Raw genomic sequence first — 16,639 nt, 5'->3', positions numbered from 1 at the left:
TGCAGGCGGCCTTCATCTATAAATGACTGCCTGTTTACTGTGAATGGAGATTGGCGGCCAGAGTGATCCCCAGTCCACTCAGTTTCCATTCACTGAGTAAGCATGGCTCCTATGTGAAAGTGCCACAAGTTGGACAACTGCTTCAAATGGGGCTATTCGGGGATTTAAAATTTCATACCTGCACCTTGGAGTCGGACCAGCCTCTTCTGGCTGCATTCCGACAAGAAGTCACTTGATATTGCAGTTGTCTGATGTTGGTCACACTTGCTCATTATAATAATTAAGCAAGCTCCTCTTTCTAAATGGCACATTAGTAGTCCAACCCCAAGGTGCCGGAAAGAAATTTAAATCCCTGATAACCTCTTTAAGAACACCCATTGTGAATATAATAGCAGAAGGCAGTAATTGGGGGCAAGCATAATGTTAGGGCTTTGAGTCACAGGTATGTTTTTCTGTATTGGAGCAGCGGAACTGAAAACAGAAATAAATGAGTTTATCCCCACTGATTCAATGAGTTTAAAAAAACTAAACAAAAAAAAAAAAGCAACATGACAGAATGGGAAACTTAACGGAGAGGAAGCACACTGAAAGTATCAGTTTTTTGAAAATCCGTCAAAATCAAATCAATGAGGAAAACCACAAAAACTCTTATTTCTGTTTTAGTTCCGTTTTTCTGCTCCAGAAATAAAAAAGAAACGGAATTCTAACAAGTTCATATCATAGGAGTGAGCCCGCCCTTACCGCTACTCCGAGAAGTCAGAACGCTTACGTTACCTATTCCTTCAGAAGCTCTTCTGTATCGAAGTGGATTTGGTTGTTCAGAAACGACAAAGGACCTCATGTCATCCGGCTATGGAATGAATAGCATGTTAGTAGCCCCCTGACCATACGATTATTGACAAGGATGGAAACGCAGTGAGAGAACATCATAGGCACTCCATGCGCAGGTTTTATAGAGGACACACATGCACACACGTTTGTATTGGTGGACTCCAAAATGCAAAAATATGTGATCATTAGCTTGTGAAACCGCCATTAAATAATCCTAGTGATAACTCTTGGCTGGAGTGTTCACACAGGGATTATTACTAACTAAAGGTATAGATTAACAAGGGTTAATCAGACTGCTAAATACCCTAAAATGGGATCTAGTAGGTGTCAGATTATTAGATATGTAATATCAGTTATGGAAAAACCTATAAAATTTACAGGGATTATAGATATGTGCGTCTGCGGAGGGGCGATAATTGTGTTTTTTGTAGAACGACTCTTTTAACCTCTTAGTGACGGCAAATATGCCTTTTTACTGATCTCCCCAATGAGCTGTAAACCTGCACGTACATCTTTTAAGGCGGTGACTTCTGACTACTGACAGCCCGGCTCCTGCTCTAACCACTAGGAGTAGGAGAAACCTCAGATCATGGCAGTTTAAGTCCCTTGTATGCCAAAGAATCAATAGCAACTGCCGCATGTAAGCAGATAAGGAGAGAGGGCTCTTTCTGTCACCCATTAGGACCCTGCAGTGCGATTGCAAGGTACCAATTGCTTTTCATGATAGCCAGAAGCTTGACAAAAGCTTCCCTGTCTGCCATGTAACTCAGCCTATTAGACCCCGCCTCCGGCAAAGTTTATTAGGCTACTGTCATAGGTTTAGTAGAGTGCAGTACATAAGTATTGCAGTGTGCTATCCAGTTGATCGAACAATCACATCTTCAAGCTCCCTTAAGGGACTAAAAAAGAACTGCGTAAAAAAAGTTTAAGGGTGCCTGCACACGAACGGAATTTCCAGCGTGTTATTTTAGGCACATTATCTGCCCCAGACCGCAGCCAATATACTCCTATGAGGATCCGCAGTTGTCCCCAGACGGACAGATTTGTATCGCGTTTTTTCACGCGCGTGAAAAAATCTGCGACCTGTTCTAATTTGGGTCGGATCATGCGCGTGAAGCCTCCAATACAAGTGAATGGGTGCGTTTTTTCACGCAGTACATCCGCAGTGCAGCTGCGGATGGAGTCACTGGTTGCTATGACTACAGGAAGTAGGCATGGTAGGAGGCGTCCCAACACACAGCAGAGCTTCACAGGCAAATTTGTAGAGGGAGATAGGTAGTATTTCTTGCCAATGCAGGATGTAAGAATGCAAAATCTGTAGTAATGAATTCCTCTTGTGAATTTTTTTGCAGTGACTGAAATAAAGTCACGCTGGGGAAGCGCCTGAAAAAAGTTACATGGATCAACCATGCCCACAAAGACATCAATAATTTAACGGTGCTCGCACAAGCAAGAGGGACAAAACGGAGTCTGGGTGTTGGTTTTAAGGCCTCCTTCCCACGAACGGATTTACACCGCGTAATTCGCGGTGAAAATCCGCTGCGTTGCCCCCTGCTATTAGGTTCTATTGAACCTAATAGCACAATGCTCACGATGCGGAATTCCACCGCGGAATTTCGCACCGTGAAATCTCCCGTCCTCACCCGCGGCATGCTCTATTTGCCGCGGGTGTACGCGCTGACGGCTTCCATTGCAGTCAATGGAAGCCGTCCGTTCACGCTATCTCCCGCTGTAACACAGCGGAAGATAGCGTGAAAACGCTTTCCCGGCTACCGCCGCCACGTCATATGACGCGGTCGGCGTGTCACGTGACGCGGTGGCGGTGGGCGGGGAAGCGTCTTCACGCTATCTTCCGCTGGTAAGTATGGGGTCTCTGGGGGGGCGCCGTGACGGGCTTCCTCGCGGAATATTCCGCGGCGGAGCCCGTCACGCTCGTGTGAAGCCGGCCTTAAGCTGTTTTTCAAGGAATGGGCAGTTCTCTAGGGGTTGGGTTTACAATAAGGGGTGTCTGCTGGTTTCTCTGCGCGTTTTTTTCCGCAACACATCCGCGCGTGATTTTTCACGCATCCGCACCTATCCGCAAGCACATTTAGGTACCATACGCGCGTGAAAATCTGCTAGCGGAATCCAGAACGCTCGTGTGCAGGCGGCCTAATTTAAAGAAAAAAAATCCATTTATAAATTAAAAAATACACATTTTCCACAGAAATCCCATTTTAGAGGGATAACGATTTTAGCATTTCTGTGGCCATCAATCTGCAGCGATCTCTCCTCTGAGAGAGAATTCTGGGTACAATTCGTTCAGGATGTCCACTGTATGGCCAAATCTATATAGGAACACCTGACAATAACATCTGTATAGGCTTATTAGAAATCCCATTTCAAAACCAACAGCATTAATATGGCGTTGGACCCTTTTCTGGCTACAACAGCCTCTTCTCTTCTGGGAAGATTTTCCACAATATACTGTATTCTCTGGGAATGTTTTGCCTATTCAGCCACAGGCGCATCTGTGAGGTCAGGCACCAACGTTGGACGAGAAGGACGGGGCTCATAGTCACTGTTCAAATTCATCCCAATGGTGTTTGATGCACTTGAACTCCAATCAGACCACTCAAGTATCTCCACACCAAACTCATTGCAGCATATCTTTATAGATGCCACTTTGGGCAGAGAGGACAGTCATGCTGGAATAGCAAAGGGCCTTCCCGCAAAGTCTGAGCTATATAGTGGTCTATAAGGTTCTTATTTCCAGTGAAGGATAATATTAAAGAGGCATTCTGTTTATAGGTTGTTTTTTCAAGTTTTCACCCATCCACTGGATGAGAACTGATAGATCTGTAGAGGTATGACTGCTGGGCCCCCAACAGATCCCAAGAATGTTGTACCCGTGTCCCCACTATTTCACAGTTCAAGATGCAGGCTCCCATTTCTGTAGTGTAGTGGGGATTGGAGCTGCTGGTTGCAGATGCGCAGCAGTGGCTTCATTCCACACTATGGCGCTCACACATAGCTGAGTGTTGCACGTAGCGATCTCTCTCTGCCCATAGAAAAGAATGGAGTGGTGTTTTTAGCCATATAGGAGCCTATTTACTATTGAAAATTCAATAGTGTTCTGGTGCAAATTACTCCAGAAAACTGTCTTATGTGCTTTGCTCCACGTTTATTATGCGTTTTTGGAACCTTTTCTGACTTGTCTGAAAAGTGTGCATTGCCTAAATTGCACTAAACATTGTGCCAAAGTCAATGGAAGCTGCCGACCCCTGTGACCCTTCTGCAATCATGATTGCGGAAAGGTTGCGGGAACCGCATCATCGCCAAGCAATGACGCAGCATAATATGTACTGCGCATGTGTGCCAGCCGCACATCTGCAATACAGACCCAGGTACGCGGGGTCACCAGCTGAGCACAGAGTGGATTCCGCTGCGGAATCCGACCCAGGCCATGTGCAGGCGGCCTTAGGCCTCCCTCACGCAGACGTTTTTGTACAGCTTTTAGCATTGCCTTTTCAGCACTGCACTAAATGCTGTACAAGGCTTCCATTCATTTCAATGGGGCTGTTCACATAAGTGTCAAAACGCAGTGTCTTCAACGCGGCGTTTTGACAGCGATGCATGTTCTATTTTGGGCCGTTTTCAGCCCTGCGTCGCCCATTGAAATGAATGGGCAGCAGATTCAGCACTGCTGAGAACGTGGCACAACATGGTACCGCGCTGAACACAAGCACTAGCTGCACTACTCAATACTCACCTAGTTGGCACCGTCGGGGTCCCCGCTGCTGTTCTCCGGAGCTCTGGGCAGGCTGCTGGGCACCTGTCAAGCCAACAAAGCATCTATTGCTAGTGACAGGGATTAAAATCTCCGCCTCCCAGCGAGAGAATGCTCCGATTGGTTCAGGAGCGCCGGCTCCGATTGGTGCATCCAGCACTGGTCGTGATTGGCTAAGCATGCTGACACTCAGCGGGCTTAGCCAATCAGAGCAATCTCTTGCTGGAGGCGGGGTCTTCAAACCTCATTACTAGCAAAAGATCCTCTGTTGGTGCTGACAAGTGCCTGAAACTTCATAGAGAAGCAGCAGGGACTGGGACAGCGCCAGCTAGAAGAGTATTGTTTTTTTTCCCCCCAGTATTCTTGTTGACAAAAATGCATGACAGCGCTGCTGAAACCGCAGAGTTGAAGCGATGACGGCCGCGTCATTGCTTACTGCTGGAGCGTCATGTGCTGTACTGCACAAGCTCGCCAGACGGGACTTGCATGGCGGATCCGGAAAGGTGAGTAGGGGTCTTTGGGGGACGCAGTGTCGGACTCTGCTGCGATATTCCACTGGTGGAGTCTGACACGGCCGTGGGCATGAGGCCTTAGTGTTTGTACTGTCCAACTTTTAGACAGTATTAGTAAATAAGTGTATGTAGAGGTCCCAGATACAACTTTGTGATCAATACATCAGAAGACATTGGGGCTTATTTACTAATACTGTCTAAAAGTCAGACAGTACAAATTAGACTTGGCAGTTTTAAAGTGCACCAGTTTTATCATAATACCTCTGCTGAGTGATAAATCTCTCAAATTTTAAGACTGTCTAGTCTAAAGGGCCGTTTACATGGGATGATTATCGCTCAAAATTTGTTCAAACGAACGAAATTGAGCGATAATTGTTCCATGTAAATGCAAAAAAATCGTTTACTATTAGTTCACTTCTCGTTATCGCTGACTTTTAGCCAGCATAAAAAAACATTGCTGAATCGCAGGATTCTCGATGAGTGTTAAAAGAAGGTGAAGCGCTGAGCGAGAAGCCCACGATGCAGCTGTGATCTGTCTGCCTAGACGCTCTGTACAAGTGCTAACGATTTTAGCTGTGACGCCTAAATATAACATAAGTGTAGACCACCTATTAGTTGGCTTAGTTTACTCCAAAAAGTGTGTCAAAAATTTGGTGCAATTAGAAGCAATTTTGGTGCAATTTGGGCCTGTTCCAGACAAGTCAGAAAAACAGTTTGAAAGGGTCTAAAAACACACAGTAAATGTAATGCAAATGACGTAAGACAGTTTTCTGGTGTAATTTGAGCCTGAAAACAAGAATTTTGAATAGTAAATCTACACTATTGTGGGAAACCCCTTAAAGGAAAATTCCCTTTTTAACGTTTTAGGCTAACTTCACACAGATGAGTGCGATATTGGCCGAATATCGCACTCGCCAACATGCGATGTCCGTATGGATGCGAGGCGTTTTTGTGTTAAAACCGCCTTGCATCACTTCAGAGAAACGGCAGCTTTTAGCTACAGTGGAGGATCGTAGAGTGTTTTTCATTGTTTTCTGAGGGAACGCCCAAAGACAGGACATACAGCGCCCCCCCCAAAAAATGCTCATGTGTATGACCCCATTCCAAAGAATCGCACGAATATCGCACGATTTTCTTGGCTGTGTGAAAACTGTCTAATAGCTAAAATCTAAATAAGGATTTGAGTACTTTTCTTCATCTATCTAAGGCCTCCCTCACACAGGACGCTTTCAGCAGCGTTTTCGGCAGCATTTTCAGCCCTGTTCTAAACGCTGTACAAGGCTCCCATTCATTTCAATGGGGCTGCTCACACAGGGCTGAAAACGCTGCTTTGAAAAGCGCTGCGTTCTATCTTTTGAGCTGAGTCTCCCATTGAAATGAATGGGCAGCGTTTTCAGCTGGGCTGAAAACACAGCTGAAAAGGCAGCGTTTTGCAAACGCCCTGTGTGAGGGAGGTCTAGGCTGATTTTAAGTAGTAGGTCATCTTCACTATTCACATCCAAAGCGACAGCAAGAGTGCGGTTTTTTTATTGATCAGTTAATCAACACGTTTCACGGCAACACACCCCTTCATCAGACAGCATTAGAACTGTGCACACAGATGCTACATTCCACAGAAGTATAGTAGTTCAGGGGACATCTCGGTCCTCCCTATTGGCTTGCTGCGTTGTGTCACATACACCTTTTCTTTGCCTGCTTCTTTTCCCAGGTGATCTGTCTTGGGTTCTAGTTCTCTCAATTAATATGGACCATCGACTTGGCCAATTTGATCTAGATGCCTACATGTGAATCGTACAACTGGAAATTCTTCAAAGAGTATGCAAAGCATGTGCCACTATCAGACATGGACCCAACTCTCTGGTCAAGAGAGACGTTCAACAATCTCATGTGTATGGGGGCCTGCTAACTGTAACCTGATGGTAGATGTAAGAGATAGGTGTCTGGCAGCTGGTTATTTTCTTCTTCCCACTGTAATAAACATATAAGCTCGGCATATAGAAGTCTCGGCAAAGCGAAGCTTGTAGGTTTATGGAGTCAGCAGAAGTAGCTATCAGCTGAGCAAGAATGTGTATGGCCAGCTTTAGCTCCTTCTTCAGGCCTGGGGTCTAGCAGTGGATGGAACCTTGGCATATAGAAGTCTCGGCAAAGCGAAGCTTGTAGGTTTATGGAGTCAGCAGAGGTAGCTGTCAGCTCAGCAAGAATGTGTATGGCCAGCTTTAGCGCACTGTGTTGTTGGGCCTTGCATAAAAAGATAGGGGTTTGCAACTATGTTAAAATAACAAGGTATCAGTCTTTAGTGCAATTCCTGATACACGAAATTTCAGACGTGCCTTAAAAATGCACCTCTTCAGGGAAGCATACCAAATCTCCTGACCTAGGCCCCCGCCCCTCCCTATGGGGCCTACCCAGTTTGCCTTCTAATAACTGATTTCCACAGGAAATTCCCTATTGCCTGTGTTCCCCATGCCTTGCTCCCCCCCCCCCCCCCCCACCGCTTGCACCTCTTGTACCTCCCCCAACCCATTTGTGTCAAACCCAATGTACCTCATATTGGAATTGTTGTATTGTTTTGCGTTTATCCATGCCTGAAAGCGCTGCGGAATAAGTTGGCGCTATACAAATAAAGATTATTATTATTATAATGATCACAATAGTTTTACATTAATGAGTAGTGAAGATAGAAGAGACATGGAGAAAATTCAGTTACTGGACTCCGACAACGGAAACTGTAAAATATGTCAAACATCTGTTAACAGTCACAAATACACAGATGGAGTGAGTTTAAAGACTACATACACTTTTCAACCATTTGTATTGCTCCAATACATCTAAAATAAAAGTAAAAAAGGAACCGTCCAATGGCAGAATAGAAATGTTACTTTATTGAGCATTTTATGAAAGATGGCCAATCTGGTTAAGACATGATCAGTTTTATTAGAGTGTGACGTTGTGTCTATTGGGAGGTGCAGTTTCAAGGGAGTTGGTGGTGGGACTTCACTGCTTGCACTCTGGTGGCTGTTCATCCTGGACATCATCCCTCCTTTTGTTCAGCTTCACTGTTCCAGGCAATGGTTTCACGGGTTTATACGGGGCCGCTACAGGCAGGGGTCTAATCCACCAGGGTAACAGGTTCATGCATCCTTTCTAAGGGCAGCAGCTCCTTCTTCAGGCCTGGGGTCTATCAGTGGATGGAACTTTGGCATATAGAAGTCTCTGTGTGGCTTTGCTTGGTGGGAGTTAGGATGGTATCCTGGATGGGGGGCTGCACCCCTGTTGAGGCCTGATTTCTTAGCTGTATGTAACGTTAATACCAGGTAATACGGAAGGAGCTGAATCTTGAATGCAGGCTTGGATGAATTGGACTTCTTTTTCTTTTGTTTGTCTTGTTTCCTTTTCTTTCATTTTTCACTTTCTTGTACTTTGAAGGTTCTTATAGGCAATGTCTTGTGTGTGTATAATATATAAATTAAAATATAGGATATCTAATCATGTTTTTGTATGATTATAAATGAAAAAATATTTTTTTTAAATCAGCTAATATACAGACCTACAGGGGGTAGTCAAAAATATGAAAACACCTTTATAAGTGAAAACAACCGAATGATCGGTATTTAAACCGAACGAGCCAAAGGAGGATTTTCACGCCTGCATAAAATGGATGAAGGAAAAGCAAATGATTTTTCTGGCTGCGTTTACACTGAATGATTATCATTCATTTTCGCTCATTTGAACGACTTTTTTTGAATGCTAATCGTTCTGTGTAAAAGGGCCTTTACTCATATGCGTCTCTAGTGAAGGCAGATTAGCAAGAAGTGGGGAATGTCACATAACTACAAGATCTGACTACACACAGGGTCTGTTTGTAATCTGTAGCCAACGAGACTTAATAGTGACATTGTGCCTATTAGGAGGGCGTCGTTTTGGGGGAGCGAGTGGGGAGGGAGACTTTGCTGCTTATGCTTTGGAGGCTTTTAATATATGGTGTCATCCCAGCTTTTCCTCAGCTTCACTGTTGCTCATCCATGTGATCGTTGTTTGTCATTTCCAAGGGCAGCACCCCTTCTTCAGGCTTGGGTACACTCAGTGGCATGTAGTGGTCTCTGTGTGGCTTTCCTTGGAGTATGTGTACCGGTGTGGCTTGGTGGAGTTTGGGATGATGTCCTGGATGGGGGGCTACCCGGGTCCACAGCTATATGCTGTACATAAAATATACTGCAGGATCTTTCTTGTGAAGTCTATTTGCGTGATCTTTAGTTTACATGCATTGGAGCCATAAAACACGGTGACAAAGTGTACATATATCTCTTAAATGAAAGGGGACAATGCTGCACATGACAGGACCACACCAGATTGTACTCACATGCCAGTGCAGCGACCTAAGAGGACCTGCTGCTATACTTTGCCAGAGTCTCACAAATTAACTCAAACCATCTGTAGAAGTAAAATACGTCAGGGACTTAATAGGGACGTCAACTAAACATGAACGTTATTACTGTGACATATAAATGGAAGAAGAGACACTAATGTGAGGGAGAACGGGAACCCCACCGACGGCTGTCATCACTGCTTACTGCAAAATGCAACATCAATTTGGAGTTTACAATGCCTAGCTGACATGGCATTATGGCACCATTAACCCTTTCCGGCCCAAGGTTATTGGCCTTTGTGCCGAGAACAAACATTTTACCTTTTGTAATGCTGTAATAATCAATGTCCACATCAGCCCCTCTCTCCTTCCTTCGCCCCTGCACAGCTCACATGCACTCTTCACTCATGCCATTAAAAAAAAAAAAAAAAGAAAATGGAATGTACAAAACGCCAGCATTGCTGTTTGTTTTTGTTTTTTTGGGGGGGGGGGGGGGGTTGCTATACTGGCTGCAAAAAGTTTGAATACAAATATGAGACTGAAAAATAGAAAAAAAAAACACAAGTAAAAAGGGACATAAATTTAGTATCATTATAATCATACTGACCAATAGAGCCAAGATCGTATGTCATTTTTACTGCGCTGTAAGAACTAAAATCCACCTCCCAAAAAAATATGGAATTGCACTTTTTAAAATTTCTACCCACTTAAAATTTTTTAAAGGTTTTCCGTACATCATATGGTACAACTAAGTCCCACAAAAACAAGCCTTCAAATGGCCATGTCAATGGAAAACGTTTCGGCAGGGATGAAGAAAATAAAAAGAATAAAAAAACAAATACATAAATCTCTTGTCCTTAAGGGGTTAAACATCCTGTCATATCCTCATTACTAAAGAAGCCATCACTTCACTCTACCTGTGCTGCCAACTACTGACCCATCTCTAATCTCTGCATCATCTTCAAACTCCCGGAATGTCTGGTCTACCCGCCTAATAAGCGTCGCTCAGATAATGCTCTTCTTAACCCCTTACAGTCCGGTTTTCATACTTTAGATTTTACAGAAACCGCTCTTACTAAAGTGTCAAACCATCTGAATGCTAAATCGAACGGCGACTATTCTCTACTGATCCTTCCGACACATGCTCAAGTAATATATCCAAGTCACTCAGAATGCATAGTGCCCCCAAAGATATCAGTTTTAAAATGGTAACAAAGACAAGAAGCTCCCACCTCCCATCACTAGTATACAGCATTCCAAAAGACCGAATTTACACCAGAAAAGAGGCAACTAATATTTCACTCTGTTTCCTAACTTAGTTATTCCATGGTCAGCATGTAACTTAAAGAGAGATGAAACCTTCAGTATTTACCGTTTGTCTCTGTGATCCGGGTAAATTGGGGTATTCTGTATCTGATGTTCCAATAGGTGGTAGCAGATTATTTCGGTTAAATGGAACAGGGGAGCAGGGCAGCTGGTCATTTGCAGTCTGACTGTTCTCACCAGAAGACACAAGGATCTTATCTCAGTTAACAGATAAGGGACAAGGTCATTAGTAGAGTTATAGACAAGAATACAAGATTAGATATCCTTCACATGGGGCAAAGATAGAGTTTACTGCCCAGCCTTGTATCTGAATGACTTGGCCAAGACAGAGGTGCAATTAGGGCAAATGGAATTCTTAGTACCCAAATACAAGACATTCAGAAGAATTGTGCAGAAATAATTAAATTCTTTCTGCTGCCACTAGAGGGAGCTCATTGAATAAATTTATCGTTGAGTTCAGTGGGAACTGTATAAATCACAATACAGTGAGCGCCCCCTCATGATGGCTTCTGGTGCCAGAATCCTCATTTAAAGGGATTGTCCGAGACTTTAGGCCTTTTTTTTTTTTTAAATTGAGGACATATCCTCAGAATAGGTAATCAATAAATGATCGACAGTGGTCCGTGGCTCATGATCTCTGCTGATCAGCTGTAGTGCAGCACCGCTATCAATGTGGACTTCGCAGGAAGCAGACTGCAATATCTGTATTGCAGCGGCCTAGGTTGGTAGTGCAGGTACAGCTCCCACTAAATTCAAATGGGAGTTATGCCTGTAGTATAACATCTGGTAACTGCCATACAGATGGTACAATCTGCTTCCTGCGCTGTCCAGCTGATTCCTGGCCTTTCTGTCAGTACGATCGGCAAGGATCCTAAGGAGCAAACCTCCTCCGATCATCTATAGCTGACCTATCCTCAGATCAATATAAAAAATGTGTTTATGTACTATGTTTTGAAAGTAATCAGACTTACAGTCGTGTTCCTCTAATGACTTCTTCCATCTTTGGCGTCCCTGACCTCGATGGATTGTTATTGATGGGGTGGAGCGTACGAGGAGGATTCCGTCTTCTGGCAGAAGGAACATTGTGAGACAGTGATGAGGAGCTATGCTCCAATGGGCGGCCAGGCTTTGGTTTCCCAGAGATCAGTGCAGCAGACACTGGCCTTATAGGCGATTTATCGTCTGGATCTCTACGGGACAGTAAAAGAACATTGTTTTTTTTAAACCAATATCCAAAAAAGACAGGAAGGAAACTAGTCCCATAAATCCACGTCATCACCATTACTTATTTACAGATATACTGAATGTGTGGTGTAGAATACCATGGAAACGCTAAATCTACATAATACAGTAATAGGTGAACCGATGTGATCACTATTTGTCTCTTATTCACTATGTACACGTTCTTTAAAGAAGGTCAAACAGAAGGATTTGTGCACAAAACCGTAAAGTTTTCAACGGCTAACTTAACCCTTTAAGGACCAGGTCGTTTGGAACCTTATGGACCCTTTGGGATTTTACCCATGTGCTCTAATTTTTTCCTTCAGCTACCAAAATCATTTTTGCTGCGTCTTTTTTTTCCGTGACATATAGGGCTATTTTTTAAACATCTTTTTCACAGATTTTTTTCCCCCGGTTTTCAGTTTTATTAGAGGTAAAAAACTAAAAAAAAAAAAGAATATTGAACATTTATAGTTATTTTTTTTCTAAATTGGTATATTTATGCTAACATAAAGTATGGTAATAGGTTCCTCATTTTGTTTCAGACATTTTGATATATAATATGTGTGGTTTTGGATTACAGGGCGTATACGGCGATGGTGTTGGGTTATTTTCTGTTTCATGTATATTTTTTTTATTCTGTATCTTTTCCTACTTATTTTTGTAACTATTTTTTATCATCCATGTTCCCCTTGACATCATATAAGACCACTGGTGGTCATTCACATGTTTTTTTTTTTGTTGTTTTTTTTTTAATTTGACACTTTTCTACTTTAGCTGAGGCATCCATATGAGCCCCAGTTACAGGGAAAAACATCCCCTGTAGTGACACTAGTCACTGGCAGAGCTGATTAGGATCAGCCAGAACCCTGTGACTCTGCTGTGCCAGGGGATCCTGGGGGAGGGGGGGGGGGGGGGTCACATGACCGCCAGCTCGTGTAGTGGAACAAACACTTCCACTTTCTTTTTTTAGTACATAGAGCTCATTGAGCGCTATGTACCAGGGAAAGGAGAAAGCAGAAGTGGTTAAAAACCACTCCTGCCTTCTCCTTCGGGTTCTCAGCTGTGTCTAAGAGCTGATAACCTGACCTGCTTCTGATTGATTGCAGAAGGAGGGGCTTTAATCCTGCGCCGTATTTCTGCGATTGGGCGGGAATAAAGCCCAGGACCCAGTGCTGTATATTTACAGTGCTTGGTCCAAAGAAAATCAAACCAGCTAACCCTTTGTGAAGTATACGTGGTGCTCGTATCCCGCCAGGACTTAAGATGATAAAGTTACATGCAGCAACATCGCCTCCACACATCCCTGACCTAATCTCCCAATCGCACCCCACACATAACCTCCGGCCCACGCCAGACCTCCTCCTCTACTCTCCCCTAGTGTGCTCCTCACATAACCATCTCCAAGATTTCTTCCGTGTGGCATCTATACTCTGGAATTTTCTACCTTACCCATCAGACTGTCTACCACCTTGGAAAGCTTCACAAGAAACCTGAAAGCCCACCTCTTCAGACAAGCCTACAACCTACAATATCCCCACTGCCACCATTGGCATATTCTACCCTCATCTACTGTCTTCTCCTCTTCCCCTGTACACTATAAACCCTTGCGGGAAGGGTTCTCACTTGCTCTGTATCAATTTGTTAGTCATTTAGCGGAGGTTTACCTTCTTACTTTATATGGTTATATATGTAATCGTATACATAGTGAGATATAATTTAACACCAATTCCTCTCTCGTAGAGCATCTTGAAATCAATAGAGCTTTGAAAATAAATAATAACACAAAGATAAACCTTATTCATATGAGATGCTTAAAAAAAAAAAAAAAAAAATCTATACTTATACTGGAATAAATTAAAAATTATACATGCTAATAACCTGCAAAGAAATCCTCAACGCAATTCAGACACAATTTGCATCCTTAGCCATGACCAAGGACAAATATTGCATCTGAAATGTGTTAATAGATTTATTTGTGGCTAAGGCCCATTTACACACAACGAGAATAGCTGGGGGAAAAAAAAAATTAATCGCTCTCAAAAGCAGTCTTTTGGGTGATTCTTGTTTTGTCTAAATGCAGGGACATCATGCAAGAGTCCCTGAATTCTAGCTTGCTAGAATTCAGCAATCAGCTGTTATCAGCCGGCTGCACTGATCAGATTCTCTGTGCCTGTGTCCTGCTGGCACAGGCTGTAAACGCAGATAACACTACAGTTGCTTGCATATGCAAAGCAGCTGTATTGTTGTATTAGTGGCTGAGGCCACAGCTGTGTCCACTCCGCTTGCATATTCTATAGTAGCTACTATAAAGTATGCAAAGATGATCGCTCAAAACTGTCACTCAAACTATTGTTTGAGTGATCATCTATCAGTGTAAATAGGGCTTTACAAGTATGTGTATTATTTAAATTTATGCCTTTTGGCTTTTAATTAGCATCTCATGTGAGCTGGATCACCAAGGTTATTTTTGCATATGACAACACTATCTGATCTGTACTCTAGCCAATCACTGATCTTCATGTCTGCATGATCAGCATGTGATTGCTGAGACCAGTGCTTGGCTGTAGCAGCTATATGAACAGTCAACGGCACGTTACCACTGTAGCAGCTTCTGGAACAGATGGTCATTGATGGAGCGCTGGGGTATTTAAAAGAACAGTGTAGGGTTTTCTTTGTGTTACAGCCCATTACATAGTGTTTTGGTTTTAATGTTGGGAAGGCTCCCAATATACTGTATATGCTGAACATATCCAGAGTGCCCTTTTGGACAAAGATTTGACTTTTTTCTTTTTTTTTTGCAGTATGGAATACTGTAGTGGACTACACTATACAATACAAAAGGTATGCAGTTAAAAAAAAAAAAAAGTCTATTGCACAGTATACATATTTTTTTTACAGTGGCAGCCTATGAGTAATGTCTCCTATTGTATGCCCGTAGAATGAGAATGTATCACAGCCGGCCGTTGGTGGTATATGTCAGGAGCTCTTCCATACATATACCTTCAATGAAAGGCTTAGTAGATGTGAACAGAGCCTTAGATAAAAGCCTACATAGTCATGTTATACTCACAAAACTTTCTCCATCAGATGTAAATTCCTTTGCTGTAAGGGTATTCCATGAATCGTCATTAAATCAGACAGGTGCCGTTGATTCATGATACTTCCCGCTTGTGAGCGATTGGCCTGCAGACACAGACAACATTATACTCTCAGAGAGATGAAAACGAGCTCTTCTAGGTGGCTACGCTACTGTTAGTTTATAGTGAGCCTCCATCTTTTATCATCATGTCATGTTTAGATCCCAATTAAAGGAGTTTTCTGGGCAAAAACTAATGACCTATCCCCAGGATAGGTCATTAATAGTTCATCACTGGGGACCCACCACTCTGGATTCCCAGCGATGAGCTGATCACCCGGCCAGTTGTCAGTGCAGTGGAGCAGACAGGCATAGTAACATAGGGCCGAAAAAAAGATATATGTCCATCCAGTTCAGCCTATTGCCCCCCCAATGTTGATCCAGAGGAAGACAACCCCCCCCCCCCTCCCCAATCTTCCCTATTTCAGGGGAAAAAATTCCTTCCGGACTCCAATCTGGAATAATCCCTGAAGTTATTAGACAGGATAACATATAATATTGTATTGCTCAAGAAAGGTATCCAGGCCCCTGTTCAACTGTTTTAGTGAGTCAGTACAGTGGGGGCTAGACGTACATCATAGGCGTACAGGAGCAAAAGTGCTCTGGCTGTCAAACACATTGAAATCAACATGAGCCGAAGCCTGCTTATTACACTTCCGGCACTTTCACCTCCGACACAAGGGACGGAGGTGGAAATGTAATAGCAGCATCAGCTCCCATTGGTTTCAATGTGAGTGAAGCCACCAAGTGCACTTCTGCTCTCGTCCCATATGACACACATCTGGCCCACTGCACTGATAGCAGGCCAGGTGATTAGCTCGTTATCAGAGATCCCAAGCAGTAAGTTCCCAGCGATTAACTACTGATGGCCTATCCTGAGGTCAGGTCATCAATAGCTTTTGTCCAGATGGAAAACCCCTTTAATTTCTTTATAGCAATAGGAGCTACATTTTTCTGATAGAGAAGTAAGAAATTAGCACAGAATTTTGAAACCTATTTAGACAAAAAGAAAATGGTATTTAAAAGGTGAACATTCACTTTAAAAGGTGCATTTCCTAAAATTGTAGTATGCAACTATGGCAGGAATAGTCCTCCCACCACTTTTGGCTTTCCTTAAGCAGATTATATGTCTATCACCAGTTACATATATAGAACAATGATAAACAACCGTTGTGTGGGTTTATTTCAGTATACGTACATGGGTACATTTTCCTCCCTTTTTGTTCTTGGGGACGTGGTTGCATTTTAAACACTATCACAGTTAAGATGTGCAAACAGAGAACAGAAGAGAGAGATAGTAAGAGAACAGAAGAGCATTAAAGAAATAAACAGTGAAGGTGGAAGGTAGAAGGTCAATAGTCGCATGAGCAGAGGAAAAAGCCACAGGACAATACGTGAAGATATATTATTTCCCATGTTTATGCCGTCGTTGTCTTCCTGCCATAGGATCACGCCAGCTAATGCACATGATGGTA

General features: G+C 43.2%; 1 protein-coding gene across 4 annotated transcripts in view; it reads right to left on the bottom strand.

Moving 5' to 3' along the window:
* Positions 1-16,639, bottom strand: part of FAM149B1 (family with sequence similarity 149 member B1) — a 43,184-nt gene that overhangs the window by 4,903 nt on the left and 21,642 nt on the right. The window contains exons 10-14 of one of the 4 annotated variants that reach the window (XR_010792603.1): positions 15,099-15,211; positions 11,776-11,994; positions 10,851-10,971; positions 9,473-9,543; positions 775-850 (exon numbers count right to left, since the gene is read on the bottom strand). Coding sequence is in view for 2 of the 4 variants with exons in the window: in XM_066600588.1 (XP_066456685.1) it covers positions 775-850; positions 10,851-10,971; positions 11,776-11,994; positions 15,099-15,211 (529 nt within the window). In the remaining 2 variants the exon portion in view is untranslated. Of the gene's footprint in view, positions 1-769; positions 851-9,472; positions 9,544-10,850; positions 10,972-11,775; positions 11,995-15,098; positions 15,212-16,639 lie in introns of all 4 variants that reach the window. The other 3 variants (XR_010792602.1, XM_066600588.1, XM_066600589.1) reach the window with 3 other exon arrangements.

The sequence above is a fragment of the Eleutherodactylus coqui genome, chromosome 4, assembly GCF_035609145.1.
Source record: "Eleutherodactylus coqui strain aEleCoq1 chromosome 4, aEleCoq1.hap1, whole genome shotgun sequence".
Taxonomy (NCBI): Eukaryota; Metazoa; Chordata; class Amphibia; order Anura; family Eleutherodactylidae; genus Eleutherodactylus; species Eleutherodactylus coqui.
The sequence above is the reverse complement of the archived record's forward strand: the minus strand, read 5'-3'. Positions and strand labels throughout refer to the sequence as shown.